General features: G+C 34.1%; 5 protein-coding genes and 1 non-coding gene across 7 annotated transcripts; 4 read left to right on the forward strand and 2 right to left on the reverse strand.

Annotated features, from left to right (window-relative positions):
- Window positions 1–1249: 1249 nt before the first annotated feature.
- Window positions 1250–4713, reverse strand: LOC125856456 (putative HVA22-like protein g). Of its 2 annotated transcripts, none has more exons than XM_049536010.1 (7): window positions 4489–4713; window positions 3846–3886; window positions 3649–3747; window positions 3507–3563; window positions 3322–3385; window positions 3009–3215; window positions 1250–2049 (listed from the first exon to the last, which is right to left on the reverse strand). In XM_049536010.1, the coding sequence occupies exons 2-7, from the start codon at window positions 3875–3877 to the stop codon at window positions 1594–1596; spliced, it is 915 nt and encodes a 304-aa protein (XP_049391967.1). In that variant the 5' UTR covers window positions 3878–3886; window positions 4489–4713; the 3' UTR covers window positions 1250–1593. The 2 variants fall into 2 exon arrangements, with proteins under 2 accessions (XP_049391967.1, XP_049391968.1); XM_049536011.1 differs by having other exon boundaries at window positions 4466–4703.
- Window positions 4714–8286: 3573 nt separating this feature from the next.
- On the forward strand, window positions 8287–11269 carry LOC125856515 (uncharacterized). Its single transcript, XM_049536076.1, has 8 exons — window positions 8287–8439; window positions 8545–8678; window positions 8961–9033; window positions 9585–9667; window positions 10403–10441; window positions 10553–10623; window positions 10691–10805; window positions 10882–11269. Exons 1-8 carry the CDS (start codon window positions 8391–8393, stop codon window positions 10948–10950), a joined length of 633 nt encoding a protein of 210 aa, XP_049392033.1. The 5' UTR covers window positions 8287–8390; the 3' UTR covers window positions 10951–11269.
- A 771-nt stretch (window positions 11270–12040) lies between these two features.
- Window positions 12041–15154, forward strand: LOC125854211 (protein SPA, chloroplastic). The gene is made up of 5 exons (XM_049533691.1): window positions 12041–12369; window positions 12492–12575; window positions 12939–12990; window positions 14629–14785; window positions 14927–15154. Exons 1-5 carry the CDS (start codon window positions 12205–12207, stop codon window positions 14946–14948), a joined length of 480 nt encoding a protein of 159 aa, XP_049389648.1. The 5' UTR covers window positions 12041–12204; the 3' UTR covers window positions 14949–15154.
- A 513-nt stretch (window positions 15155–15667) lies between these two features.
- TRNAS-UGA (transfer RNA serine (anticodon UGA)) lies at window positions 15668–15749 on the reverse strand. The gene has a single exon. It is a non-coding gene; the product is annotated as a tRNA-Ser (tRNA).
- A 49-nt stretch (window positions 15750–15798) lies between these two features.
- On the forward strand, window positions 15799–19535 carry LOC125854209 (probable diphthine methyl ester synthase). The gene is made up of 6 exons (XM_049533689.1): window positions 15799–16097; window positions 16193–16317; window positions 17406–17635; window positions 18318–18357; window positions 18435–18526; window positions 19174–19535. Exons 1-6 carry the CDS (start codon window positions 15948–15950, stop codon window positions 19353–19355), a joined length of 819 nt encoding a protein of 272 aa, XP_049389646.1. The 5' UTR covers window positions 15799–15947; the 3' UTR covers window positions 19356–19535.
- A 2425-nt stretch (window positions 19536–21960) lies between these two features.
- LOC125854208 (endoglucanase 10-like) lies at window positions 21961–27315 on the forward strand. The gene is made up of 7 exons (XM_049533688.1): window positions 21961–22156; window positions 22283–22505; window positions 23696–23979; window positions 24662–25099; window positions 25424–25562; window positions 26198–26364; window positions 26732–27315. Exons 2-7 carry the CDS (start codon window positions 22307–22309, stop codon window positions 27062–27064), a joined length of 1560 nt encoding a protein of 519 aa, XP_049389645.1. The 5' UTR covers window positions 21961–22156; window positions 22283–22306; the 3' UTR covers window positions 27065–27315.
- Window positions 27316–27407: the final 92 nt, after the last annotated feature.

Consider the following 27407-nt stretch of genomic DNA (forward strand, 5'->3'; position numbering starts at 1 on the left):
GTTATGTCAACGCTTTTTTTCTTTGACTTGCCCTTCCAAATATTTTTTGCCTATTGATTGGCCTTGGGATTTTAAAGGCGATTTGAGGCAAAATTATAGTGCAGAAGCGAGTAGAAGCGGACAGAGTTTGGGCCAAATTGAAATACAAACCTTTTGGATTATGGACTGGACTTTGTATTTTAATTTTGAGATATATGTATTTTGGAATGGATTTCGGTTTCAGTTCTACCCATATCACATGTGTCTAATGCCAATAAGTCAAATTTCCAAAAGTCCAATAGATTAGTACCCTATGAAACATTAGGGGTCGTTTTGGATTATGGATTGAACTTTAGATTTTATTTTAAAAATTATATGGATTTTGGATCGGATTGGATTTCAGATTCAGTTCTATCCATATCATGTCGTCCAATGCCAATAAGTAAAATTTCCAAAAGTCCAATAGATTAATACCTTATAATGGTGTATTAAGTTTAAAATGAAATTACACAATATGGGCGATAGAATGATCTCAATCCTTGTTAATGGTTGAAAGTTATTCATTTTAAGGACCAAACTATCATATTGAGGTAATTAATTGTTGTGGCCTAACTATCATATTGAGATAATTAATTGTTGTGACCTGACTTAAAAGGCTCAAAAGTCAAAACCTAAAGGGAAAAGAGTTTGAAATATATCCGAACTTTGACTGAAATTGTTATTACGATACCAAACTTTGGAAAGGACCTTTTATCCCCTGTACTATTTAATAGTGTAGTTTAAAGGTATATATATGCCCACGTGGACATAAAAAATAATGCATAATTATAAATAGTAATATATCCACGTGGACACATATATACCTTTAAAATACACTATTAAATAGTTCAGGGGTAACAACAATTTCGGCCAAAGTTGGAGTATTTTTCAGACCCTTTTCCCAAATTTGAAATATCCAAACCAATTAACCCAAAATCGAATTTAAAAATCTTATTCGAGTTAATTTGGATTGCAATTTCTTCAATCCTAGACTAGAATGTAAAATTCAAATTGAAATTTTCATACCAAATCCGAACGTCCACCCTTACAAGCAACAATCTACCAGGGAGAATGAGTAGCCAATCAACCATCAACTCAGGTATTATGACAACATTTACTCTTCAAGTAATAGCAATCTCAGAGCTGACACACCAATTGAAATAAGAAAAGTAGTGAAAAAATCAATCTAACAAACAAGAGGAGAAGAGTTAAGGTAAAGAGATACAGTAAAAGAAGCCCAGTCCCATTCCAATTACCATACAGTACATCAACAAAGCCATCTCAAGAACCAGATGTTTATATGTATGTACAGTGATCCTCTAAGATAACTCTTAACTTCATAGATTCATGATCATTTTCCCACCTTAACACAAGGAATAATGAACTACTCTCCAATCGTTGAGCACAAACGTACGTACTTTAATTTGGATGTTTAATAATGAATTGTAATTGCATCTGGCAATCCTACACACTCTACCCTTATACTTTTCAAGCCATGCTAAAAAATCATGGACAACAGTAATGAATGAACTAAGATATGCCAGATGTATGGGGTTAAGTATTTGATGACACAAATCAAGGGTTGTTTGAGGTCCTTGTCTTTCTTGATCTGGCGCGTGTTACTCGGACTGCTTCATCCAATACTGTCTCAGTAGGAGGGTTAACACTTTCAGTGGCCGAGGAAGGCACAGAATCAATCTGCACCACTCGAGTTTCAACAGACGTGGAAGGTTTCGTGATTTCAGCAAGGGCTCTGGATGGAGATGCTTTTTGTGTGTTCAGAGACGTAGCTACAGTTGAAACCAGTGATTTGGAGGGAGTTGTTTTTTGTGCATTTGCAGCTGCAGTGGAAGCCGGTGGAGGACCTTTGGAGGATCCTGCCTCTTCTGCTGAATCTGCTTCATCTTCGCTTGAAGATTCAGAAGACGCACGGGGTGCTTGTTCTTCAGCCTGTACTTGTGTTGCTGAAGCAGATGATCTGCGATTTAGTGATGCTGTGGGTTGACGACCTCTACTGCTTTGCCTTTGTGGCTGCAATTTTGAAAGACAGCTCAAATTGATATTTAAAACTGGGATCAAATTCAGCTCTCACAATTTTACAGCTAATCAATAATAGACTACCAATTGAACATCGAAGACTCTTTTTTTAGAAGTGTTGTATTAATCTAAGCAACAAGTGCTGTAAAATATTTACAATAGGGGCTACATTACTGAAAATGTCATGTTAAACACAGAAAACTCGTGAACTAGGTTAGGTTATAGTTCGTCTATTATTATCGTCATTAATATTTTCTCTTTTTGATCAAGTAAAAAAGAAATGGGAATTATTCTTGTCTATTATTACGAGGGGAAAAGAAAAGCATGAATGGTGGTTTGTCTTTTAGCCAAAAAACACTGAAGCCACATAAAACATTTGTATGCAATTTTGTACAGTTAACTCTAGGTGGGGAAGTCATGCAGTCGACAAGAGACCGCATGAAAAGTACACAGGTCACCAGCAACAAAATTTCCCCTTAGATTCTAACCCCTATATATTCCAACATACAGCTAAAAGTAACTTCCCTGGCTGGAAAATTAATTAGCGAATCCAAATTAGAATGACAAACACAAACAAATCCACACAGCAAAGCATCAGAAAATGCAACAGTTCGTTATCTGTAATCTGGCTATCACCTACACTGAACCCCCAACCTCCCCACTGCTAAGTCTAAAAAGATTCAACCTATCTAGTATTCACAAGCATGTGTTATATATTAAGAGTCTGATGAATAATCACTCCTTAACCTTCAAATCAGCACGGAAAGTTAGAGAAGGACTTTGTGGAGTTGCATCGCAACACAGCTGTATGGATTCATAAGCATGCAAACTCTAAAATGAATAAGATCTTCAAATGTCAAACAGCTAAGACTATCATTTAGTAAAGAGCATGTTTGAAATGCTGAAAATGATTGGGCATGCATATAAACTCTGAAACACATCTTAATGAAAACCTGAGTGGGGGGAGGTGGATTTGACTGCGAAGCAATGTACTGCAAAATGTCGAAAACCCTCGTCTGACCATAGCTAGCAGCTTTCTGCCAGTATAAAAAGAACATATCTCCTGCTCTGGTCCTCAACTCCAACAAATTTTTATCAATCTCAGGTTCATGCCTTAAAATCACGGGTTTAAAAAAGGCATCATACACATATGTAGTTCCCTGCAGTAATTTTATGATAAGATGAAGAACTAATTAGATTAATATGAAACTGAAACCGACCAAAGACAGAATATTTGTTTTTCAATAGAGCGATATATATGAATACCTTAGTTTTGGGGCACCACAAGTAAATGACGAATGCCAGCTTAGCTTCACTGTACATTGGAACCCTTGAAAAGAACAAAGTATCACATAAAATAAGAGAATATTAACACCAACATGAATATTTCAAAATATAACAAGCTGGAGTATCAAAAATACGATCTGAACAAACAAGTTCATTGTGATTACCATGAAATAAAAGCATCACCGAACCTCTCACAAATTGTCAACATAGCAACTAAGATCCTGAAAAATTGGAGGAACAAGAAAGTTAGAATCGAGATCCACAACAAGATACATTGAGGTCTAAAAAGCAAATGTAGCAAGATACCAATATTGGCACCAAAAGCGGAGTTGCTGAATATCAGGTTTGTTCATTTCCACAGTTTTGAAGCATTCATAAGCTGGATAAGCATAACCAAAAACCATCCTGCATGAGGAACACCAAAGATCAAAGCTTTAAAAACTCAAGAAATAGAAAATCCACGACTACTAGTCTATAAAAAGTAATCCAAATCCGAAATTTACACAAGCACTCTGGTGATAAAAGATCCAATCATCTTGAATTCCTGACACAGAAAAACGATAGCACTAGTTAAAACAAGCTCTACTATCAACACAATTCAGGAGATAATGCATCAGGGGAACTAATCTTAGAATGATCGAAACGAAACTGAGTACAAATGAAACCGAATGGATATAGATGACTTCATATAGCTACCCATTTAACTTAAAAATTGAGCTGATACTACAACAACATACACAGTGTAATCCCACAAGTGGAGTCTGTCAAAAGTAGGATGTACACAAACGTTACCCCCCCTTTTGGGGGTAGAGAAGCTGTTTCCGATAGAAACTCAGCTCAATTTTGTTGTATGAAAATGAATATCAAAATTGCAAATGACTTGAAAACGCAGCAAAACACTAAAACAATTTCATTTTTTTCTTCCCATCTGCTTTATCACTCATTGTTTATAGCAAGACTGAAAAAAATCCCCAAAAAGTTGAAACTAAAACAATGTCAAACAAACAGTATATCTTCAGAAGTATCTAAAAACATAAAAGACAAAATATGAGATCCCAAAAATGATAAAATTAAAAATAAATTAAGTTAAATAGTAAATTACAAACAGAAGAAGAGCAAAAACCTCTGTAACAAACCGATCAGTACCTTTTGCTGATCAATCCAAAGCAAACACCGGTAAACTGACTAGAAAATCCGGCGAATTGGCCGTTACTTAAAGCAAAGCAGGCAAGTAAACGGAGTTAATTTTTCAGATGTTGGTGGCACCGCCGCAGTACTCCGGCGAACCGTTGCGATGTCGGCGGAAGAGAGGTGTGTGAGAGAGAGATACGGGGGTGGTAGATTGTGTCGTTTTGGATTTTCTCAAACCATTTTATTGAGTTTAAATTTTACGGGTGGGCATTTAAAATGGATTTTTTTTAGTTCCTAATTTTTTATTTATTTTTATTTGCAAAAAAAAATAAAAAATCTTACAATTTTTTTTTTTTCTTAGTTTTTATAAAATGAGAGGCTAATCAAGATAGAAATGGAATTTGTATTTGGATATGAGTTTCACTTGAAAATTAAATTGCGTGATATTCACAAATTTATAAGTGAAAAATATAAAATTCTAAGTAATGTATACTGTTAAATTTGTTACTCAATATTTCTCTTGAAGTTCAAATACTAAAATTATAATTTATAAATATTTTAGGAAGGACGGACAATAATATTTATGAGTTTTGTTTCTTTTTAGCTTACAATTAATTATTAAGAAATTTTCTTTTTGCAAAAATTATATATATTTCGTTCAAATATCAAAAGATTGTTTTTCCCTTTTTACAAAATGAGAAGTTAGTCAAACTGAAAATTAAAGTTATGTTTGAATATAAATCTTATTTGAAAAATGGTAAAATATTATATCGTCAAATTTATATTTTAATATTTTCTTTAAAGCTTAAATATTGAAACTTTAAGTATTTGTGAATATTTCACAAAAGGACATACTACAATATTTTATAGGATTTTGTTTATTTTTAGCTCACAATTATTTTGTTTATTTTTAGCTCACAATTATTAGGAAATTAAATTTCGTATATTTGCTAGTATATGGGACCCAAGGTAGATTGGAGAAATGGAATAGGGATAAGTGGATAATGTGCAAAGTATAATGAAAAAAACTAAGCCCTAATGGATAAGTATAAAAAGTGCAAAGTATATTATTTAACCCTCTCAAAAGAGAAATGTATAGCACAAAAAAGAAAAAGAAATAAAGAATATTCTTAAATTGATGGGAAATAATACTTCAATTACACTCTTTAATAATAACTGACACACATATGCTTAATTCCTCATGCAACACTTTTTTTTTTTTTTTTTTTACTTTTGAATGTAATTTTGTACGTTGGATATAAGAGAGTAATGTATACATAAATATTATTATGTATAGAAAAATAAATAGATAATTTTCAATAAACGTGAGATAAATAAAATCATTGATTTTGTGTGTGTCCTACAACCATATCATTTGCTTAATTATTTTAACAGTCTAACGTGGTGAATTTGGATTTGTTTCGAATCCTATAATAATGTGCCTCTCAAATTTCTAAATATTTCAAAGTACGCTATAAATACAGATAATTTTACCAGACAATTTATAATATCATATTATTGTATGGTTGAAAAAGGTTTCCTCGACATTTGGGGTTCATTGAACAACTTTTATATGTGGTCACCACACTCACACAACGGCTATATATGGCATTCTACAATCATGTGATTTCATGTACTAATATTTTTTTAATTATATAGAATGAAATTTTAGTTGAGAACTTAAAGATGTAATAAAACGTATACAAAATAGTCTTCTTTTAAAAATTTAATTTATTTTAGGAAAAAAGAACACCAACAAGTACTACTTTTAAAAAAACCACATAGATTAATTTCGGGAAGTTAGGAAGGGTCATATTATTCATATACGTAAGCTTTGAATAATATATATTGTTCGTACTCTTCAAAAATTTATTATTATGTGTGTATCTAATTGTTCAAAAAGCTTTTTTCTTTTTTTCATTTTTGTTCCAAATAGACAACTTTTATTTAACGGTCTTGCTAATATGAAGATCATAAAAGGGATGGTCACACCATCACATGCTTTGCAATGATAGGCACTTTGTTGGCCTGTCGCCCTCACACTTGACCCATTTTTATTTTACTATCGTTTCGTTAGATATTCGATATTTATAAATTTTTTATCTAATTTAGATCTGTGCTTTATAAGATTATATTTTAAGATAAAAATGTTCGCTAATAAAAATCTTTTTATAATAAAAATTTGAACATAAAGAATTATAGTGAAGGATGAAGAAATCATTTTTTTTATTCTTTAGTTTGCTTTTACGAACAACTAGTCCCTCCCCATTGTCCTATCCGGTTGGTGCATTGCGGATTTTCAGTCATATGTATAGATAAAAGAACAACTTTCACATATAGCAAACATAAAAATTATATTTGTATGTTATAGCTATAGTTTGCATAATTGCGCTCTATAACAAATTTTATATTTGCTATGGAGCTTTTGATTTGTATAATACGCTAGATACATCCAATTTTATACAAATTGTTCAGTTTTGTATAAATTTATTTATACATTGTAATTTATATAATAAGATGTGTATTTGTATAATTATAAGTGTATAGGACGAAAATATATGTATTTGTATTTGTATATACATTTTTCTCTTGTTTTATACAAACACAAACGCATTTTATACATTTGTATACCGAATAAGTAATTGTATACCGAAAATAACTAATTGTATACTGAATCAGATGACAAAAAAATGACATGTTTGCTAGCGAATTACAAATAAAATAAACTATGTCTATAAAATTTAATTTGAATTAATAGTTTGCTATTTCATATAATTTTTCCAAGATAGATAAAATGTACATATAAATTCTTGTTATATTAACGTTACAATTTAATCAATTTTAGTAAGTTTTATTATTTTATTTACTATACCAATTAGCAAGTCAATGTTATATGTCTATCTGAATTTCAGTAATTGCTCTGCTTGATAGCTATAGCCTACAAATCTGAAAGTAATAGCACATCAAAACATAAAGCCCATGGTGGAGCTGGGCCTATTGCTTTTGCTCCAACGACAAAGGCCCAGGTGCAAGTGGTCTTTTAAAAAGCTCAATGAGTGCAAAGAAAGGCAGACACGTTTAGAAGGCTCTGGGGATGTTCACGGCGCGGGGAGAATTCAAATTAATCGTATTTTAATATAAGTATCGGACACCAGATAAGAACTCATCATTTATATCAAACTATGCACACCCAGTAAGCCAGTAGGTTGCTAACTCCGTTTTAAGTATTTCTTAAAAGGGAAAATTAAGCGTATAAGCAAACATATAATAGTTAATTACTTAACATAACTATAGTTTGCCTTAATTACAGTTCACAGCCTACTTTTAGTTATAATTACGCAACTCAACTTTTTAATTTTGTATAATTCGCACGTTTGTATAATTCAAATTTTGTATTATATAATTTGTATAACTTTTGTATAATTTGTAATTTGTATAACTTTTGTATAATTTGTAATTTGTATAATATAATTTGTCTAACTGTTTACACTTCTGATGTTTGTAATTGTATAAATTCGTTATTTTGAATTTACAGAAAAATAACTAAATTATATAAATGTACCCGCGAATTATACAAACCTGCGAATTTCAAATTATACAAACGAGATAGCTTAAATTGTAACTACAACACATAAATATGCAAACTATAGCTGTGAAACATAATTAAGTTTATTATAGTGGCTATTTGCGAAAGTTTCTTTTCTTAAAATTATTTTCCACCCAATTTTCGGAGCCCGCGTTGGACTAGTTGTAAATATTTTTGTTTGTTGACTTTTTTACCCTTGAGCTTTAGACATATCAGTGGCTTGCAATGGAGCGAAACGGATAGAGCGTGGAAATGACAAAATTAAGGGAAATCATCTACAGCCTCTCAATCTTTTCAATTTCATAGCACAGACGGAGTCAGAGAAATTGCAATGGAGAGCGCTCTTCTCTCTGCTTCCCGCTTCACTACTGCTTTGCACAGTTAAGCAAAATTTCTGTAAAATTAAACTTTGTTAAGCTTATCTTAAAATTTTCTTCTGTGATTTGTATTGTAAACTAAGTAATTTTTGTTTTGTATTTTATCAGAAGCAGAAAGAGAAGTAGTAGGTGGGCCTGTGGCTGTGAGGAAATTACAGAGCTCATTCTATGGCAAAGAGATTAATAGTCATGCTCTTTTCACTAGAAACTTCAAAAAAATCAATCTCACTGTCACCTCAGTGGTTAGTAATTCATATTTCTCATTTTTTTTGTTTTTTCGTTTGATCTAATTTTGCCTTTGGAATTTGAGATGATTCCTCATGGGATCTGTTATTGCAAATATAGTTAAGCCTCTATAGTGAGATGCAGTTATAAAGAGCATATAATATAGTAACATAATATGAAAGTTGATTCAAAGAAAACTAGGCTGTTATAGGGAAATGTTGGACGATTGTTATAGAGATATTTGACTGTATCTAATTGTAGTTTACTGGGAATTTGGGCTAATGTTCATGGTTTGGCAGATGCGGAAGAAACTGATAAAGAAGGAGACTGTTGTTCCTGACCCAGATTACCGAATTCCTATTGTCCTTCTAGGTGCATCTTACAATTCTCTTTTTCTTTGATAAATCAGTGCTTTAAAATTTATAATTGAAGTTAAACACATTGTTTGGATGGTTGTTACCTGTGGTATTGTATCGTAATGTTACTTAAGCTACGATGTTTATTGTTACTAAATTTTGTTGTATCCTATTATTAACTCCGTTATGTAACAATGAAAAATTCCATATAATGTAACAGCTTATTTGGTGTGATCACGTGGGCTTACCATTTGTATTTAATAATCATATTACTTTTACCCTATCATAACTCTATCTCATACTCTATTTCTTTGATAATATTGTAAGCTTATTGTTCAAAATGTTGGTACATGGTGGTGTTATGAAACAACAGGAAACAATACAATATATACATTATATTCGTCAAAACAATACAACAGAGTACATTACAATGAGTAATACATTATGAACGATATGTACAGCCATCCAAACAAGCTGTTATTTGTTGAAGAATTTCCCTCAGTCCCTCCCTCATTTCATTTTTCTCTAGTGTCTTTGTTCTAATTTTTTACATTTTTGTATGAACAGGGTTATCTGGTGGTTTATTTTATGTGGAAAATCTACCAGCAGCAGTTCCTATTGGTCTTCTTGGATTACTCCTGTTATTCCAGGTACCTCTTTTTTTTTACAAATGAGATGGAGAGCAAAACTGTAGTCGTCTTATTAGAATGAAATTTTGTGTTACTTCTGTTTTAAGCGTTTTCATCCTTCATGGCAACATTAAAAGATTGTCCAGTCATCTACAAGGCATCCGTGCTTTGTGAATCATAGACATTGAGCCATTCCTTTACTTGATGCACGTTTACATGTCTAAAGTTTGTGGCTTTTAGCAAACAAAAATTGTGAGGTAGGAGTTCATTGATATATACTGAACTTTTCCTACCTTAGTGTGGTGCATGAATTGTACCTAGAAAAGATAAGTAGAAGAGAGTTTTGCTTACATTGCCTAAAGAAACTTACGAAAGTAATTCAGAAGCCAACCTAGAGATTCTAGGTTCGAATCCCAACTACACTTGCTGTGAGATCACAACTCTAAATTGGTGGATTTCTTTTGGCAATCTGTGCTTCTGAATTGAATAGGCTGCTTGATGGATAAGTCGAGATGTGCATAAGCTGATGGGATGACCAATAACCCAAAAAAGAAGGAAAATCACCTCAGAATCTTCTATCAAGAGTTGAACCCATGACATCCAAGTTATAACGGGAAACTTCTTCTATTGCACTGGATCTAGTAACAGATCATCTGTTCATTCTACTTATTATCTTAGTTTCCTTGATCTCGTTCATTCATTTAGCATCTATCAAGCTGGCATTCCTTATTGATTCACATCATTTTTACCTTGCAGACAACAAGAGTGAGATTTGTCTTTGATGATGAGGCTCTGGTATGTATAAGCATGTGGTTACATTCTTATTTGTATAAATCTGATGTAAGCAATTTAAATACCATTGCTTGGTCATAGTTCTCTCTAATTGCTATGTTAACTTCATTGCAGGAGGTGAAAGTTGGGGAGCAACTCGAGGAGTCAGGTGAAAATGTTTTCGTGGGTGGAAAGAACCGCTGGAAGTAAGTAGAAGGCAATCCTTGCTCTAAGTCAGTTTTGCCAAATGGCTGATTCAAATGATGTGAACAGATATTCTTCATTTGTGAACTGGGAGCTATGGTGGCCAAACTTTCCGATTTTGGTTTACTTTAAAGAGAAACAGACAAAACCCGAGGGACAAATACACTTTTTCCCAGTGATTTTTGTAAGTGCTTTTAAACTTAGAATGAGTATCTTTTGTTTCACATGTGAGGTTTAGTCTGATTAAATTTCATAAATAGAACGGGAAGCAACTGTATGATGCTATGGTGGTGAGATGTGGTCCTTCAAAAACTAGCGGACCAAAGTAGTGCAGCATGAGCTCCAGGGAGAAGACGAATATGAGCCAGACAAACCATATGATCCGAATTTGTGGCAAAGGTATGAAGCTCAACGAGGTTAAGGAACTCGTTATTGAGTTACAAGACGTGGTTTGATCAATTAATGTATATTCCCTTTCATGTTTTTACGTTTCTGTAAAATCACAAAGATAAAGTAATGCTCATTCTGAGTTTGTGTCACAACTCACAAAATCATGTATTTATATAGCACTTTTACATATGAAGGCGGTAACTGGGTGCAAACTTTCTGTACTCTAGCTCATATATTATATCATACATTTTACAGTTCCATTTTCTTGAAATATATATGTTTGCTGATACGTTAATCTGCCTATGGTTAAAGGTTGGCCCGTGCAAAGCCCAGAAACCAGCATGTACGTATCAATCGTGATTAGTTACATTAGCGTCAATACCAACAAATACATAATTTCAAAATGTACAAAGTCAAAAGAATTACATCCCAAATATTGTTTCGATGAGTTAAAAGTTGATTACTATGTTTAAACATTAGTGCTGAAATCGCCTATCGTTAATAAAGTAGGTGAAAATCAAGGATTAAGATTCAAATTTCTACGCTTGAACTTTACCAAGCCTACTTATTTGACACTTGTGTTGATGAAAGATGATGAATAATTAATAGAGCAATCAACTTGCGCATAAATTGATAATTGATGGATTAATCAAGAGGTGCGTATAAAGTTGCTAGACATTACCAATATATAAAAAGACTATACATGGTATTATCTCAAACTTAAAAACAACCTCTAAAAATTGATGATAGCGTAGCTAGGGCCGATTTACACGAATATTTCTTTTTTGAGTTACCATTTAGATATTGTATCTATTTTTAAGAAGTTACGCAATATACTCTCAAGAAATTATTAGACTCAGATCAAATATATGCTCATATGGTACTCAACCTTACTATTAAACCATTACGTTGTCATCTAACATTTGTGGTCTAATGCTTTTGTGTCTCAATTAAGCCTTAGCACTTCAACATAAAAGCCCACCCAGTAAGCAAAAACCCAAAAAAAAAAAAAGAAAACAATGAACTGACTGGTAAATATGAAATGTGTCCCCACACAATCCAAAGGCCAACAATGGATAGCTAACAACACTTGGTGTCAGTTTCAGAATTTCTTGTTTTCCTGATTCTGATGATAGCAAAATCCATAGCCAAACGAACGAAGCTAAACAAAAGATAGAAAAAAAAGGGAGGAAATGTTAACAGCACCTTCACTTTCCCGCTTTAAGTCTCCATTTATCAGCTCACCTCTTAAGCTTCCTCCTCTTTCTTCTTCTTTTTTCATTCAGAAATTTCATCAAACACATCGTAGGCGAAATTCTTACCCATGTATTAGAGCTGTGGATCTTGATCAAAATACGGTTCTTTTCTTTCTCAAGTTCTCTTTTTGTGGTTTTCTTCCATGATTGTTGCTTAATTTCAGTTGATCTCATATGGGTGTTTTTATTTTTTGTTTTTTGGGGGATTGTAATGTACTTGGCAGGTGATAGCAATTACAGTTGGGGTGCTCAGCGTAGCTATTGGAGTTGGAATTCCAGTTTTTTATGAGACCCAAATTGATAATGCTGTAAGTTTTTTTTTTTTTGTTTAATTTTATGAAATATGCTTTTGAATACATTTTTGTACCTTTCTTGATTATCAGGGAGCTACAGTTCTGCTTATGGGTTCGGCAGAATTCAGTAGCTTGGGCTTAAACTCTGTATTTGTGTTAAAAGGGTCCACTTAGTATGTATATATAACTTATCTGAAACCTTATAAGTTGTCTTTTTTAGAATTTAGAAATCATAAACTCAAAATTCTAGTTCGGCCTCATTGATTATTGGGGTGACAGAAACTATATGCTACTTATTTTCCCTTTATTGCTTGACACTTCCTACTGGAATTCAATGTGCAACTCTGTTTTCATAGTTAAAGAATGTACATTTTACAGGCAAAAAGAGAGAATACGCAGCCCTGCTTCCCCTGCACTGGCACTGGTGCTCGTAAGTATTTCTTGAACTAGTGTTTCCCATTCTTTTGTTTCAATACATGTTCAGTTGATCGATTCGGTAAGTACAAATAAGCCTTGAAGGATAATGTTATGTCCACAAGTGTACTTAAATCAAGATTACTACATAATTGATAGGTAGCACTCAAATTAGAAACTTGAGCTGGATTGTTGTCCAGAGAGCAGCAGAATTATTCTTCTTCTTAGTAAAATAATGTTGAGACAATCTCATTAAGTGAGAGTTTTCTGTCTGCGTCGAACCCTCAGAAATTCAGTTTCATTTGGAAATTAAATAGTGGATGCTAGTAATTCTTGTTGTCGAAGGACTACATAGTACATTGGTAGCTTTCCGGGTAAAATTTCATTTGCCATTTTCAGATGAGGTATGGGAAAACGTAGACTGGAGAATAAGGGCAAAATTTTCAATATTCTCAAGATAAAACTAAGACATACATGATCTCTTAGTTGCGCGGACTCTTCACTTTTGATGCCGCAACCCCTCTCGGATTCTCCAAAAATACTCTACTTTTGGCGAATACGACACGCACTCATTGGCATTTTTGAAGAGTCCGAGCAACATTGATGTTCTGGTTCATGCTTGGCTTCAGTTTTAGATGTTGTAGTACCTTTTCTGATGGTTTTTGCCTTTTTGGCCCGTGAAGAACATTTCTCACCCTTTCTTTTTGTCACTCTGTCTTAGGGAAATAACTCTTATGTTTAAGATATAAGTTGCACTACTTGTTTTTTTTTTCATTTAGTAGTGGTGCACCATTTGCAACAGATCTAGTCATTTCATTTGCCAGCCAAGACAAGTTAGACTTTTGTTTGGGATATCCTAGTCTCTTATTGTAGTGATGTTTTGCATGTATATACTTATGATCAGAACTTCCGGAAGTTGGAGCAAAGACATCAAACTAAACCGTATTTTAAGTGCTTCAATTGATCTTAAGCTGGCAAATTGAATTCGTCTAGTTTGTATCTCTTTAAATTGACATGTATGACTTGTTGATCAAAATCTCTGACATGGGGGATAGAGAAAATTGCGCATCTCTTAGAAAGCTTTCCGAAATGCTTATTGTATGTATTTAGGACTTAATTTTTAATCACGTAATTCCTGTGACACTCCAAAGTTTTCATTGGAGGGCGATACCTATCCCTTAGCATGTCTCTGGTGTTTTATGGAGTTTCTGAATTGAAGATACTTACATGAATGACAAATTACCAATGACCATAAATGACATAATTGTATTTGGGAAGTGTTCCTTAAGGTTGTGGCATCTGCTAGGGAGTTGTTGGTTAAGAAAGAGAGTGACAAAGAGAACTGTGATTTACTTGGTTTTTATTTCCTTAAAATCTGCTCAGAGACTAATCTTGATAATTGCCACCTTAAACATCATAGTGATTCTTGGGATTAATGTGCCATCAATTTAGATGCATGCATAGACATTGCAGTGCACAGCAATAGAGAGAAATTGATTAAGTGCACCACAAGATCTTACTCAGCTTCTATTATTCAAAAAGTCGTCAGTAGATTGTCTGACCAAAGACTGTAGAGCCAGTTATTCTTTAAAACCTAACATTTTTTGAGACTGACTTAGAGCTAATACTTATGAGGAAAGGACTTATATTGCAGAGAAATGCAGATTTTGCATGGGTACTGGCAGTGTGACGGTGGAGCTTGGAGGGGGTGAGACAGAAGTCTCTCGGTGCATCAATTGTGATGGTGCTGGTGGTTTGACTTGCACAACATGTCAAGGAAGTGGCATTCAACCTCGGTACCTTGATCGCAGGTGAGCTATCATCACGTCTTACCACACACACAAAAAGAAAACTTAGAAACACGACTTCTGTTTGAGTTTTCTATGATAAAGAGAACTTAGAACTCAATCTTGGAGAAACAAATACTGATGGTGTCATTTTCTCTTGGACAGGGAATTCAAGGACGACGATTAGATATGGAAAAATATTCACCTTGGATGTCACAACTTGTTTATTGTCTAGAAGTCCTGTCATTTTGACCTGAATATATTGACAAAGAATTCTGTAAAATTCATTTATGTTCATCCCCTCTCTCTGCCTTTCTCAGTTTTCACACATTCCTTTCACCTTCTGTTCTTACATGTAATCTTTAACAAGTTGAGGAATACATGATTTCAATACCAGCTTTGTCCAATTGCTAGATGTTGTAAAAGAGCCAAAGATAGTGTGTTTGAAGTATAGTTGAGGCAATGAAATGGAGCAGTTGTGTGTATTGCATTTTTTTAAAAATAAAAATTGTAACATCTTGTAAAAATAAATTGGAGATTAGAAATGGAACATAGCCATTGGAATTCTCTTTCTTTTCTCAAATTTAATTTAAGTTATATATACAGTTAGTGTGAGTAGTTTTTTACAACCATTGGTCATTGGGTCATTCAAATGATATATACATGTAAGATTTTAAAATGGATGAGATTTAAAATCTTGAAACTAAAATAGGTTATCTGCTGCAACATGTAAATATGACTTTATGGATTGACATGATATTACTCAAAACTCTTAAAATAAAATGAGCATGAAAAGAATATAAAAAAAATACACACAATTGTTTAATTATAAAAAAAAAGGAACTTCTCGAATGGTCATTCAACTAAACGAAAATACGAACTAATTTTTTTTAAAAAAAAACCAATCGTCGACAGCAGGGTTCGAACCTGCGCGGGCGAAGCCCAACAGATTTCAAGTCTGTCTCCTTAACCACTCGGACATATCGACTTTTGTTTCAAACTCAACAAATTATTGAGTAAATCGAAATTTTCAATTTACAAGTTTTCACTAGGGTTTAAATTCATCGTCTCCCTCGTCCCAACTGGAAAAAAGAACTGCTTCCTCTGTATCTCGTAGTGGAACTTGTGAATCAGCATCACTAATTTGAAGTATATTTTGGATTAAAAGTGAAGTGAAGGGAGAATCATGCTGTATATAATAGGTCTTGGATTGGGGGATGATAAAGATATAACTTTGAAAGGTCTTGAAGCAGTAAAAAAATGCAGCAAAGTATACATGGAAGCTTACACTTCACTTCTCTCTTTTGGGCTTTCTCCAAATGGCCTTTCCAATCTGGTTCGAAAAAAACTACTGTCTTTTCTTGTAATTTTTTCAACTTTCAGTAAGGGAAAAAAAGTGATTTTGATGATAAAGTTCTGATCTTTTTTCAGGAAAATCTTTATGGAAGATCAATTACACTTGCTGATAGGGAAATGGTAGAGGAGAAAGCTGATGAGATCCTTAATGAAGCTAAATCTTCTGACGTGGCTTTTCTAGTTGTTGGTGATCCTTTTGGGTATTCTTCATTTTTTTTATATGCGTATTTATTTGGATAATGAAAACCCTTTTGGATATTTAACTTTTAGTTGGTGTCAATTTTTATCTTGGTTGGGATAGAAGGTTAGTAGTTAGGCGAGGGTTGTCTTGCTTTCCTACAGGTTAGTTTGGGGTAGTATGGCTCCTGTAGCTGTTTCTCCTTTGGTATCAGCAGTTTTTGCGTAGTTTCTTGTCTTGCGGTTTATGTTGCTGCCCTTTGTGTCTTGTGTTTTGGTTATCACATGACTTTGTTGCTGTTACTTTGTCGCTTCCCTATATGCGATGATGCTTACTCCGGTACATGCTGTATTTCTTTCCTTTTGTATGTTCTTTGATTTGCGTTAATTGAGTCGGGGTTCTTTTGGAAACATCCTGTCTACCTTGTAAAGTAGGTATACGGTCTGCGTACACCCTACTCGCGCCAGTCTTAGGTCAGTACTTGTTGCTTTGTTCAATCTTGTTTCACTTTGTAGTGGTCAATTTTGCAAAGAAGTGGATAGGTTATGAATGGTTGTACCTATTTTTAAGTGAACATTCACCACAATTTTGTAAAATCGAGAACAATAAGTTGCTGCTTCTTTAAGTTTATATCATGCGCTAGCAAATCATTGAATTTTGTTGCAAAATACCAAGTAAATTATGAGTAATTTATCCTTCAAAGTTAGGAAGAGTGTTTGGAATAAGGACCTCGTATTGTTTTAAAAACTATGTTAATGCATTTCTCTTTCAATATTAGTTATGCTTTCTATTTGGAACTTTAATTGACTGTTGAAATCGCTTATAAGAGAAATCATGTTAATGTTATGTCGAGACTCTCATTCCAGGATACACAGAAGTATGGGATGACTTGTGGAATTTCTCTAAATGATGAACTTTGTTGATTTATGTTAGCAAAGGTTTAATTGGGTCATCTTCCTTAGGAGGAGAATATTTTCAAATGTCTTGTTTTGTTTATGGATTTAATAAAGAAGTAAAAATACAAAGATGGTTCTTTTCATGTTGACCCGTAGATGCACTTTCACTTATCTACTTCCTTTTCTCTCCATCATATGTCTATGTTCAATACAGAGCCACAACCCACACTGATATTGTTGTCCGTGCTAAGAAGTTGGGTGTGGATGTTAAGGTGATACACAATGCATCTGTGATGAATGCTGTTGGAGTGTGTGGCTTACAGCTCTACCATTATGGAGAGACAGTTTCCATACCGTTCTTCACTGAAACCTGGAGGCCGGATAGTTTCTATGAGAAGATTAGAGAAAACCGAAAGCTTGGACTACACACACTCTGCTTGTTAGGTAAGTGGCTATTTAACTACTTTGTTTGTTCTTATATTTGTGGTGTCTGGGGCAACTTCTGCCACCTGTGACTAAACGACTGAGCAGCCTATTCAGTTCACTGGCACATGTTATCAAGGTAATCTTGCCTGTCAAGGTTAGCATATGGGCACACAGAAAATGTGCAGTTGGCATAACATCCTGTTACTCCCATGCTACTGCAGTGACAATACCGTAGGGGAGGTTCTGTGGAAAATAGCTTGATGCAAGGATGATAAAAATATTAATGACCCTCATTCTTCTTACTTCCTCAACCAATAGACCATCCCCAGTTTGGCTTCATCATGAGTAATGTGTTACCATATATATGACAATAAATTTTCAGTTGCCATTCTTCCCCCTTTTACCAATCAAAAACACTTCAGTTGACGGTCTTTCATCTTTTGCTTCTAAGTGGAATATTTTCACCCAGCATACTTCTGGACTAGTTTTCAGAGGGTTCGTTCTCAACCATTAAACACCATTGTAGTGCTAGCAATGGATAGTTGGATACGCCACATGAAATTAGATGTTTCTAGTTAAGTTTATGTATTACTTTGCTGGTGACTTGTGGGGTTACAAAAGTACTTGATCGATCTTCTATTGCCTTAATTTTTGGTGCAGCATTCTCCATTTAATTGCATCTTCATCTTCTGATTTGCAGATATACGAGTGAAAGAACCCACCATTGAGTCTCTTTGCAGGTTAGACTTCAGTATTGTTTCCATTTATTCTTAGGCGAATTACTTGAAGTGGTATGTGACCCTGATGTTATTCTCAGAGGAAAGAAGCAGTATGAACCACCCAGGTTTATGACAGTTAACACAGCAATCGAGCAGCTCTTAGAGGTTGAAGAAGCCCGTGGAGAATCTGGTATGTTCACGAGTTTATGTTTTTGCTTGACAAAATGGTAATCCTTCATCAGAAGCTATCTTGGCTCTCTGGCAATTGGCTAGTATTAGACTTCATCCTAAATTTATGATTTCTTCGGGGGGTTTTGGGGTAGGGATGAGGGGTGGGACTGTTAATAGCCTATTTCCCTGACCCTTAGTTTGTCCAAGTTTGCAGTACTTCACTATGTGTGATCAAGATGTGATTTACTTAATACAGAATTTGAAGACCTGTCCTTGTGAGACCCCCTCTTTGTGTTTAATTCGACATAAATCTCATTTACAGTTCAAGCATTCTCTCTTCTTTAGCGAAAAACAGAATCCGTACTGCTTCTGTAAATGTTCGCCAAACATGCCTGTACAACATCCATATGATAATTTCCCTTGACATGACTAAGAGAGGTTGCAAGTCATTTTCCTGTTTCTATGAGCTCAATCTGAAGCGAACTAGTATGATAATGGATATGGTTTAGATATGCCTCTAACCTACGCCTTATTTACAAACACGACATACTTCTTGTGTATAATTGACATCTGGTTTTGTTTTAGCCTCGACTTTATGGCATTTATAGTTATAAAGAACGTTTGACATTTATAGTGACTAATTGCTTCACGTTTTCAAAATTACAGTATATGGTGAAAATACAATTTGTGTTGGTTTTGCACGGCTGGGGAGTGAAGACCAGAAGGTGGTTGCTGGCTCAATGAAGCAACTTCTAACAGTCGACTTTGGGCCGCCATTGCATTGCTTAGTCATAGTAGGCAAAACACACCCTGTTGAAGAAGAAATGCTGGAATTTTATGGGCTTTAGAAAACTGATCACAGGATTCCAATAGCAAATGCTGTATTCCTGTGTTGCCTTTGTACCATTCCATTCTTTTTGGTGACTATTTATTTAGGCATTAGATGACTATGATATATATTTTGCTTTGTAAACTCTTCCCATCTTCAAGTGACTTAACATATTTTCAAGAATTCTTGAATTTAAGATTGTTGGTTATTTTTGTTATCTGTCACAAGTATTCTTAATACATTATATCAAATATTTTGGTTTGCAAGTAATATGGTCTTCCTTTTTATACTTTTTCTCGGGAGCTTCCATCTTTTTGCTTTATTGGTGATTCGAATCCACAACCTTAAGGTTGGAGGTGTTTTTTTTTTCTTCACCCCTTCCCATGAGCTCCCACCTGCTCCCTTGTTTAAACCTACGATCTTAAGGTTGATGGTAGAGAATGCTTACCATCTGAACAACCCATCTTGTCAAGTAATAGCAGTCCATTGTGCAACTATTATTACACACTATGATTCATGATTCATGGTTGGCAAATGCTGATGAGTTAGGGAACATCTAGGTAAAATGTCTTTTCTTCCAACCAATAGAAAATTAAATGGAGAAATCTGATTAATGAGGAAAAATTAAATCTGGTTAAATGTTTCATTCATATTATATCATTTTTTATTTATTTTTAATGTGAATTGCTAATATGTCATAATTAACTCCTTTCAATTATATTCCCAGTTTCCCATCAATGCTACCAGAACTTATGTTAGGTGTAACATAAAATCTAGTGCATTAATTGATTACACCATGCAAGGAACTCTATTTATTGTAGTTGTTGGATGTATAGCAATAGTGAAACAATAAAGACAATGACAGTTTACTGACAAATTGTTAAGTAACAACTCATATTACCGTCTAAATGGCCAGAATTTGATCAGAAATTTATCTCTTTTACTTTTTACTAATATACATATTATTGTGAATCAACTTGACTCTGTAAGGAATTGTGTGCTTGAAGTGATAAATAAGACTGATTCAATGATGTGGTAATAAACGGAATGATCTGAGATATACTTATACTTGTTTTAAACTACCATTTTGATTTCATCTCGATCCAATGAACATGATCAAAACAAGTATTTTAAACACAGAACTTTACATATTACTCAATTGCAACTCCATGTTAGATAAATATATGCCACATCATTATTATTATTTCGTCTAAAGTGTTTGGATGAAACTCCGTGAAGTACGTGACAATCACGAATCATTAATTTTTTAATTTTTCCTTTTTTAAACTTATGAGTGGACAATTGTCAAGTATCAAATTACAATATTTCTGTTTCTTTTTGTGGCCAACTGACACTACTAACGTTAAGTAGCTTTCGATGCACACGAAGTACCAATCGAATAAAATTACGATTTGCCCCAAAATACCCCAACAGGGCAACAACATTTTAATTAATTATGTTTAATAATAACCCAATCATTTGATTGGAAGTTCTAAAAAAAGAACCCCAAGATTTCATAAGAAAGCTTACTATTAAAATTGTGTATATATATATATTTTTTGTTTTCCACCATGTGTGCTTAATAATAACCCAATCATTTGTATGAAAGTTTGGACTGATTCAATTTTCATCTAGAAGTAAAGAACTTTCAATTAATGACGATTTAATTCTCAAAATTTAAATATGCCATCTATAGTGTTTAAAATAAAGAAGGTTTTAATTAGTTTTGTATTCAAAATAGATTATTTTATTAATTCTAGAGAAACCAATAAAAAAATTCTTCCATTAATCTTATAAATTAATTGCCTCATTAGTTTAGAATGCTAGGTATTCTACTTATTTTTTTTTTTTACTTTAGAATAGAAATATGCGATCGCATAGACTTCTTATTCAAGATCTAACACTAGAGTACTCTTTTTATTTTTATTTTTCAAAAGTCAAGCACTATTAACGGGAGATCAAGAATAATCTAGTCAACCAATCACGAAATTTATGATTTGAGTCAAAGACTATGTTTCTATCATACCAACAAAAAAAATGGCAAAGTAATTTCAATTTGATACCCTCCTTATATTTCTACTATCCAAACTTGGTCTAAGGATTTTCCATTACATTTTCAAAGGTGGTTGGTTAAGATTTTCCTAAAACCAAAGTCAATTATTTTCCTCCCTAAATCTCTCAAAAAACCAAAAATAACAATGGCATAATCGTCATTATTCCAAATTGTGAAGAAAAACATCTTGAATCTGAAGACAAAATAATCATCATCTTCATAAGAATATTGTCGGTGCCCTGTTCTATCCCTCATCTACCTCAAATCTCTCCTTTTAATTAACCATTTTCATTCTCCACCCTAAATTTTCTCCNAAAGGCAAATTAATTTCAATTTGATACCCTCCTTATATTTCTACTATCCAAACTTGGTCCAAGGATTTTTCATTACAATTTCAAAGGTAGTTGGTTAAGATTTTCCTAAAACCTAAGTCAATTATTTTCCTCCCTAAATCTCTCAAAAAAAAACAATGGCATAATCGTCATTATTCCAAATTGTGAAGAAAAACATCTTGAATCTGAAGACAAAATAATCATCATCTTCATAAGAATATTGTCGGTGTCCTGTTCTATCCGTCATCTACCTCAAATCTCTCCTTTTAATTAACCATTTTCATTCTCCACCCTAAATTTTCTCCATTATTTTCTTCTTCAATCTCTCCAAATTTCTTCTTCTTTTGTATTCTTTTCACCTGCATTGCCTATCAAAAAGAAGAAGTTTTTCAGCCATATAGTCCCGCATTGTTGTATGCGGGATCATTAAATCAGGTTTTAAAACTTACCCTTTTTCTCATTTTCTTCATTTAATTGATATTTGTTTGAAAAGATTAAATTTTTATGAGATCTGAATGATAAAGATTGAATTTTTATGGTTTCTTGATGATAATTGCGCAGGTAAATTTGTAGAGGTGAATAAGGATGGGAGAGAAATCAAAAAAAGGGGGTTGGTGTGGATGGATTATAGTTTTGATAGTGGCTGCTGCGGCTGCTGGAGCCATTGTGGTACTTGTTATGAAGAAGCATAAAGATTCTAGCTCAGATGCTGCTTCTGGTGCTTCTGAAAAGAAATATGGAGATGCTCTGAAAATTGCAATGCAGTTCTTTGATGTCCAAAAATGTAAAGTCCCTTGTGATATTTTGAAGTTGGGTTTTGTGTTTTGTGATGTTTTATGCTTGTTATTTGGATATCCTGTTGAAAGATTTTCATTTTTCATAAATGCAGCTTACTTGTTTGATTTAGTACTGAAAAGGAGTAAATTTTTAGTTCTTTCCATTTTTTTAAAATACATTTTGTTGTGGTGGTTGTTGTTTTTTCCATAATGTTTGTTATGCTTTCTATAGTATTTTGTCATGATTTCATTTGCTTTAGCTGTCTCCAGACTCCACTTGTAGGATTACATTGCGAATGTTGTTGTTGTTGTTGTACATTTTGTTTCTTATACTGTTAATTATGTCCAAGATTTGTGTTGTGTCATAATGGTTTGGACATTTCATATGGATGTTGCATTTCATAATGTCTTGAATGTTCATTTCGCTATTTGCTAAAGATTTTATATTTATGTTGGTGGCTAAACTCTTAGTTTAAGTGGCACTTCAATTTTTCTACTATTAAAGTCGGTAAGATGATGGATCATCACTAATGCCCTGTGAGGCAAAGTTGTTTAGACTCTCAAAATTGTTGCCGCACCCGTGTCAGATCCTCCAAAAATGCACTACTTTTGGAGGAGGATCTGATATGCGCCCGTCGACATTTTTTGAAGAGTCCGAGCAGCTAGCTGTGAGTATTGTCTTGCCTGCACGCTGCTGTAGAAGGATTTGTGGTGAAAGTGTACCTATGGGATGAGTGAGGTTAATGAACTTATTAGCTTTCTAAACTCTCTGTGTCCTGAAATGTACCCTATAGGATGAGTGAGATTAGGGAACTTATTAGCTGTCTAAACTGTCTCCTTATAATGCGGAACAAGGTCCAAATGTGCTGGTATCATTGCCTTGTCTGCTTCAAATGTTAGACGAGGTCCCATGGTCATGATATCATGGATTTAGTGTATTGTTATCAAACTTGGCAAAGCTTTTTTCAAAAAACAAAAAAGATCGTTGAAAAACTTAACTATTCATCTTAAGTTACTTAAAAGCAAAATCATGACTTCATGTCTTCATCAGAGTTAATGGAGAATGCTGGAAGTAGTTCACCATAGAAAGTGACATTGCTTGTTGTAACTTGTTTTCTTGGAAACTTTTCTAGTTTTGTTCTTTTGAATATATCTGTTGGGCTCATTTTCATAAGGGTAAAATCTCATAATGTTTCAGCTGGGAAATTGGTAAATAATAAGATACCATGGAGAGGCGATTCAGCCATCAAAGATGGAAGTCAAGAAAAGTTAGACCTCAGTCAAGGAATGTTTGATGCTGGCGACCACATGAAATTTAATTTCCCAATGGCTTACACTGCCACTGTGTTGTCATGGGCCATCCTTGAGTATGGTGATCAGATGAAAGGTGTGGGCCAGTTGGAACCTGCTCAAGACTCACTCAAATGGATTACGGACTATCTTATCAATTGTCATCCAAAAGATAATGTTCTTTATATTCAGGTTTGTCTCAGTTTTCTCTTTCTAGTACGTTTTTCTTGCTGCTGCTGCATTCAAGACTTGTAAGCTTCCTTTATCCTTCCTTCCCTCTTTATGCTACAAATTTGTTTGACGCATGCTTTTAATGTCTGAATAGCTTGCTGGAATGTGGAACTTGGGTCTTACTTTAGGAAGAGTGCTGATATTTAGAGACCTCCATTGTGAAACTTCCTTGTTCTTAACGGAAATTATTTACACGAATTCAGGTTAAAGTGAAAACAAGGAAATTGACCGAGTCTTAGGTCACAGAGCAAGAACAAGTTTGCATAATGGATTTAGTAAAAGAGTTCATGTAGTATATTACTACATTTTTCATGGTGCAGAGGAGAAATGTCTTTATTTCATGTTTTTTGCCTTGTATTTAGTATTTAAAGCTAAGGGTTTACACCATTTAATACAAGTGATTTGATAAGATGTCGATATGTATTTTCTAATGTGAAAAGAAAGATGTCTAAGCTCCAGTTCATCTCATCATGACATTTCCATTTCTTGTCAATATCATATAGGAGAAATTGAGTTTGCATCAAGTGGTCTGGTTCATATTATATTTGACTTTTTTAGTTGTTCAACAATGCTTATCTCAGTTTTTGAATGTGATAATCAAATGTGTCTTAGTGTTTGTTTCACAAGCTAGACTCTTTGGCAGGTGGGTGATGCTAATGCTGACCATAAATGTTGGGACAGACCCGAGGACATGACTGAGGCGAGGCCTCTTATTCAGATAAATGCTTCTACCCCTGGAACAGAAGTTGCAGCTGAAACTGCAGCAGCTATGGCAGCAGCATCCCTGGTGTTCAAGTCGAAGAACTCAGGATACTCAAGTAACCTTCTTAAGCATGCTAAACAGTTGTTTACTTTTGCTGATAGATATAGAGGTACCTACAGTGAAAATATTCCTGAAGTCGCAACATATTACAATTCAACTGGATATGGAGACGAGCTCTTGTGGGCAGCAAGTTGGCTATATCATGCAACTGGGGATCAAACATATTTTGATTACGCGACTGGGAAAAATGCAGATTCTTTTGGTAATTTTGGAAATCCAACTTGGTTTAGCTGGGATAGCAAGCTAGCTGGTACTCAGGTATTTTTACTTTGCGTATGAGATGCCTGAGTGCTTCTGGTATTAGGTTATTAGCTTACTCATGTCTGAATGCTTCCTAATAATTGATTTACAAGCAACTATATCTGTGAATCCAGCTGTTTGAAAGTCCAAGAGGAGCTATAGAAAGTTATTAAATGGACCAGTTTTATCTTGGTATATTTAAGCAGTGTGTCTATTGGATGTGAATTTCTCACTTTGTTGTTGTTGTTTCACAATGGAACTATTCAAAGCAAACAACTTGAATAAGTCAATTACTGCCTTTTTCATTCTAAAAAAAGAAGTCAATGGCTGCTTTTGTTGCAGGTTCTTTTATCCCGGGTCAGCTTCTTTAATTCCAAAGTCTCAAACTCGGACACACTTCAAGAGTATAGGAAAACTGCAGAAGCAGTAATGTGTGGTCTCTTACCAAAATCTCCGACAGCAACATCCAGCAGAACTGATAGTAATGACCCATCTAAGCTTCTTTTATTAAGCTCTATTTGCTTTCTTCCTGTTTTCTTCCCTATCAATGAGCAGATACTTGCATTTTTATTTTAAAAGTGTCGGAGTTGCATAAGTCAACATATTACAAACTTACACTGGAAATGTTTCATTAAGAGTAGGGAGAAGTCCTCTTTACTTTCTTAAACTCTGTGCCAGGTCAAAACCATGTTAAACAAATTGAAGCGGAAGGGGTAACTGCTAGGATCTGTTTTTTTATTGTTCTGCTAGGACCTTTGTTTCTTGTTGATAAGTAATACTACTATTAGAATCTTATCCATCCATAGTTCAGTAGTTTTCGTTATGATCGGGAAAAGGAAAGGATCACTTTCTTTCCTCATTAAGGAATAATTAATGCTTCTATATTTTACAGATTGAACCTATGTTTTTTTTCCTATTTCACTCTCTGTAATTGCTTGTGATATAGAAGACAAATGTTATAAGTGATGATTGAAACATAAAACGAGCGAAGATGTCTGAGTAGTAAATAGAAAAAGCTGAAAATCTGGCCCTAGCCAGAACTAAATTCAATGAAGTAGAGACAGAAACAACTGGTACTTAGTCTTTGTTATTCATTTTAAGCAAATGTTAATGCAGGTGGTTTGATATGGATAACTCAATGGAACGCGTTGCAGCATCCAGTAGCCTCTGCCTTCTTAGCTGTGGTGTACAGTGATTATATGCGCACTTCCAAGACTGAAAAAATGACTTGTGATGGTAATGAATATACACCATCTGATCTCAGAAAGTTTGCCATGTCCCAGGTGCATTTCTTGTCTTTCTACTTACAGAGAAGACATTTTTTTTGTATACTTAATATTATGCTTATCAATAAGCTTAATTACAACACCAGCTATTTGAACCCTTCGTCGTGTCACTTCATTTAAGCTCATTCTAGTCCAATATTATGAAAAATAGATCTTAAAATAAAAATAGAAGTACTAGAGTTCTCTATACTTACTATTTGTATGTACATTTCTGAAATGACTAATAGATTTCTAGAAAAAAATAATTCCAACTATTTGGTATTGCCTATATAGATCATTTTCCTTCGCTCCGCCTTATATTTTGCTAGGTCTGTTTTAGATTTTAGTAGCTAACAATTTTGCAAATGTACCCGACCTTTTCTAGGCCAATTATGTATTGGGCGACAATCCAGCAAAGATGAGTTATCTGGTAGGCTATGGGGACAAATATCCACAGTATGTTCACCATAGAGGGGCTTCCATTCCTACAGATGCCGATACTAATTGCAAAGAAGGTTGGAAGTATCTAGACTCAACTGAACCAAATCCCAACGTTGCAACTGGAGGCCTCGTTGGTGGTCCATTTCTTAATGAGACATATATCGATTCAAGGAACAACTCGATTCAAGGAGAGCCAACCACATACAATAGTGCTGTCATTGTTGGCCTTCTTTCTGGTTTGGTTTCCACTTCCTCAGTGGTTCAGTCTTTCACCTGAGCTGGATACCACCTTTTCATTCGTATGCCACCTCACGTTGTACGTCTCTTATTGTACGTAGATGCATACATATTTTTTTTATTTCTTGTAGCTCCTTGAACACATAAAGGTTGCATTATATATATATGTATGTTAGTGTGTAACACATCAACTGTTCTAGTGTACTAATATCAAATATATGTGCTGAACAGGCATAAGAGTTTTTGTAGTATTACTTTGCTCAAAATCGTTATGCAAACTATCTTGTGTACTGGCCATTCTAAGTCAGTTTGTGTGCACCTGGACTAACTAGTCATCTAGCTTTATTTCGATTTGAAAGAACAAAGACCGGTCTCGGACACCA

Source organism: Solanum stenotomum, chromosome 2, assembly GCF_019186545.1.
Source record: "Solanum stenotomum isolate F172 chromosome 2, ASM1918654v1, whole genome shotgun sequence".
Lineage (NCBI taxonomy): Eukaryota > Viridiplantae > Streptophyta > Magnoliopsida > Solanales > Solanaceae > Solanum > Solanum stenotomum.